The sequence below is a fragment of the Octopus bimaculoides genome, unplaced genomic scaffold (assembly GCF_001194135.2).
Source record: "Octopus bimaculoides isolate UCB-OBI-ISO-001 unplaced genomic scaffold, ASM119413v2 Scaffold_72427, whole genome shotgun sequence".
In the NCBI taxonomy this organism is placed as follows: Eukaryota; Metazoa; Mollusca; class Cephalopoda; order Octopoda; family Octopodidae; genus Octopus; species Octopus bimaculoides.
This window is the reverse complement of record NW_026331407.1, coordinates 3,928-4,991: the sequence shown is the minus strand read 5'-3', so window position 1 is coordinate 4,991 and position 1,064 is coordinate 3,928. Positions and strand designations below refer to the sequence as shown.

General features: G+C 37.2%; 1 protein-coding gene across 1 annotated transcript in view; it reads left to right on the top strand.

Annotated features, from left to right (window-relative positions):
• The first annotated feature begins 771 nt into the window (after positions 1–771).
• LOC106877748 (nitric oxide synthase-like protein) overlaps positions 772–1,064 on the top strand; it is a 3,287-nt gene continuing 2,994 nt past the window's right edge. Inside the window, exon 1 of the mRNA XM_014926757.2 lies at positions 772–959. Within this exon, the coding sequence (XP_014782243.2) occupies positions 783–959 (177 nt within the window). The 5' untranslated portion in view covers positions 772–782. The remainder of the gene's footprint in view (positions 960–1,064) is intronic.

Genomic DNA, 1,064 nt, shown 5'->3' with positions numbered 1-1,064 from the left:
TTTCTTTATTGGCAATAAATCTTGAAATAAACTGAATAATGACATACATACATACAGTTCAAGGTTATACCTGTAATTATTGTAACAATATGTAACACACTGCCTAAATACTAATCTTGAGAAATTAAGCTTCTTAAAACCAGAAAGGAGAAAGCTAATTCAAAGACTACAGATCCAATCCATCACCGAAACTGTAAAAATCTAAAAACTGCCAAGAAGTCTAGCTTTTAAGTATATATGAGCAGGTCTAGACATGCGAGTATATGCGTTAGAAGACACACAAAACAAAACCTACAAATCTGCACACACACATACATACATACATACATACATACATACACATACGTATGTGTTTGTATGTGTTTGCATATTCACCAACAGTTTTTATAAGTATTTGAATACACCAACGTACATAACTATATAATCACAATCGAGTCGTAGAAGTCCTCGCCTGAGTGACGAGACCTCAACATATCCCCTGAAGAGGGCGCCAGTCCATCGCAGTGTTGAATGGACTAAATCATAATGCAGCAAAACATCGTGAAAATATGTGTTTTGCTCGGGAATAAAACGCATAGCCCAAGCCGGGAATCGAAACCACGACGTTACGATCGTGAGGGCAACACTTTAAACACTAAGGCACGTTCTTCATTTATTCATATAATGGAGTCAAAAATTAATCGTTTCAATTTGTTTCTATGTTACTCATCACTCTGTTCTCTTTCCGTCTATATCTTTTTTCCCCTTCTTTTTGTTCTCTATGCTAGACTTACGTGCAACATATGTTGGCGAAAAATTCCAAAATGGTTTCTGATGCTATTGTCCGAGAAGGTGGACATTTCTACGTGTGTGGAGACGTACAGATGGCTTCCGATGTATCCAACACGATTGAATTAATACTTAGAGAAGAGGCGCACATGACAGCAGAATGTGCGAAAAACTATGTACTCAAATTGAGGGTAAGGTCTTCCGTTCATTTTTCTTGAAAGCCCGTCTCTGTCAATTTTATACCTTACTTCTGCCTTCTCACTTTCAATTTCTCTCCCCTCTCTTTTTCTTTCTCT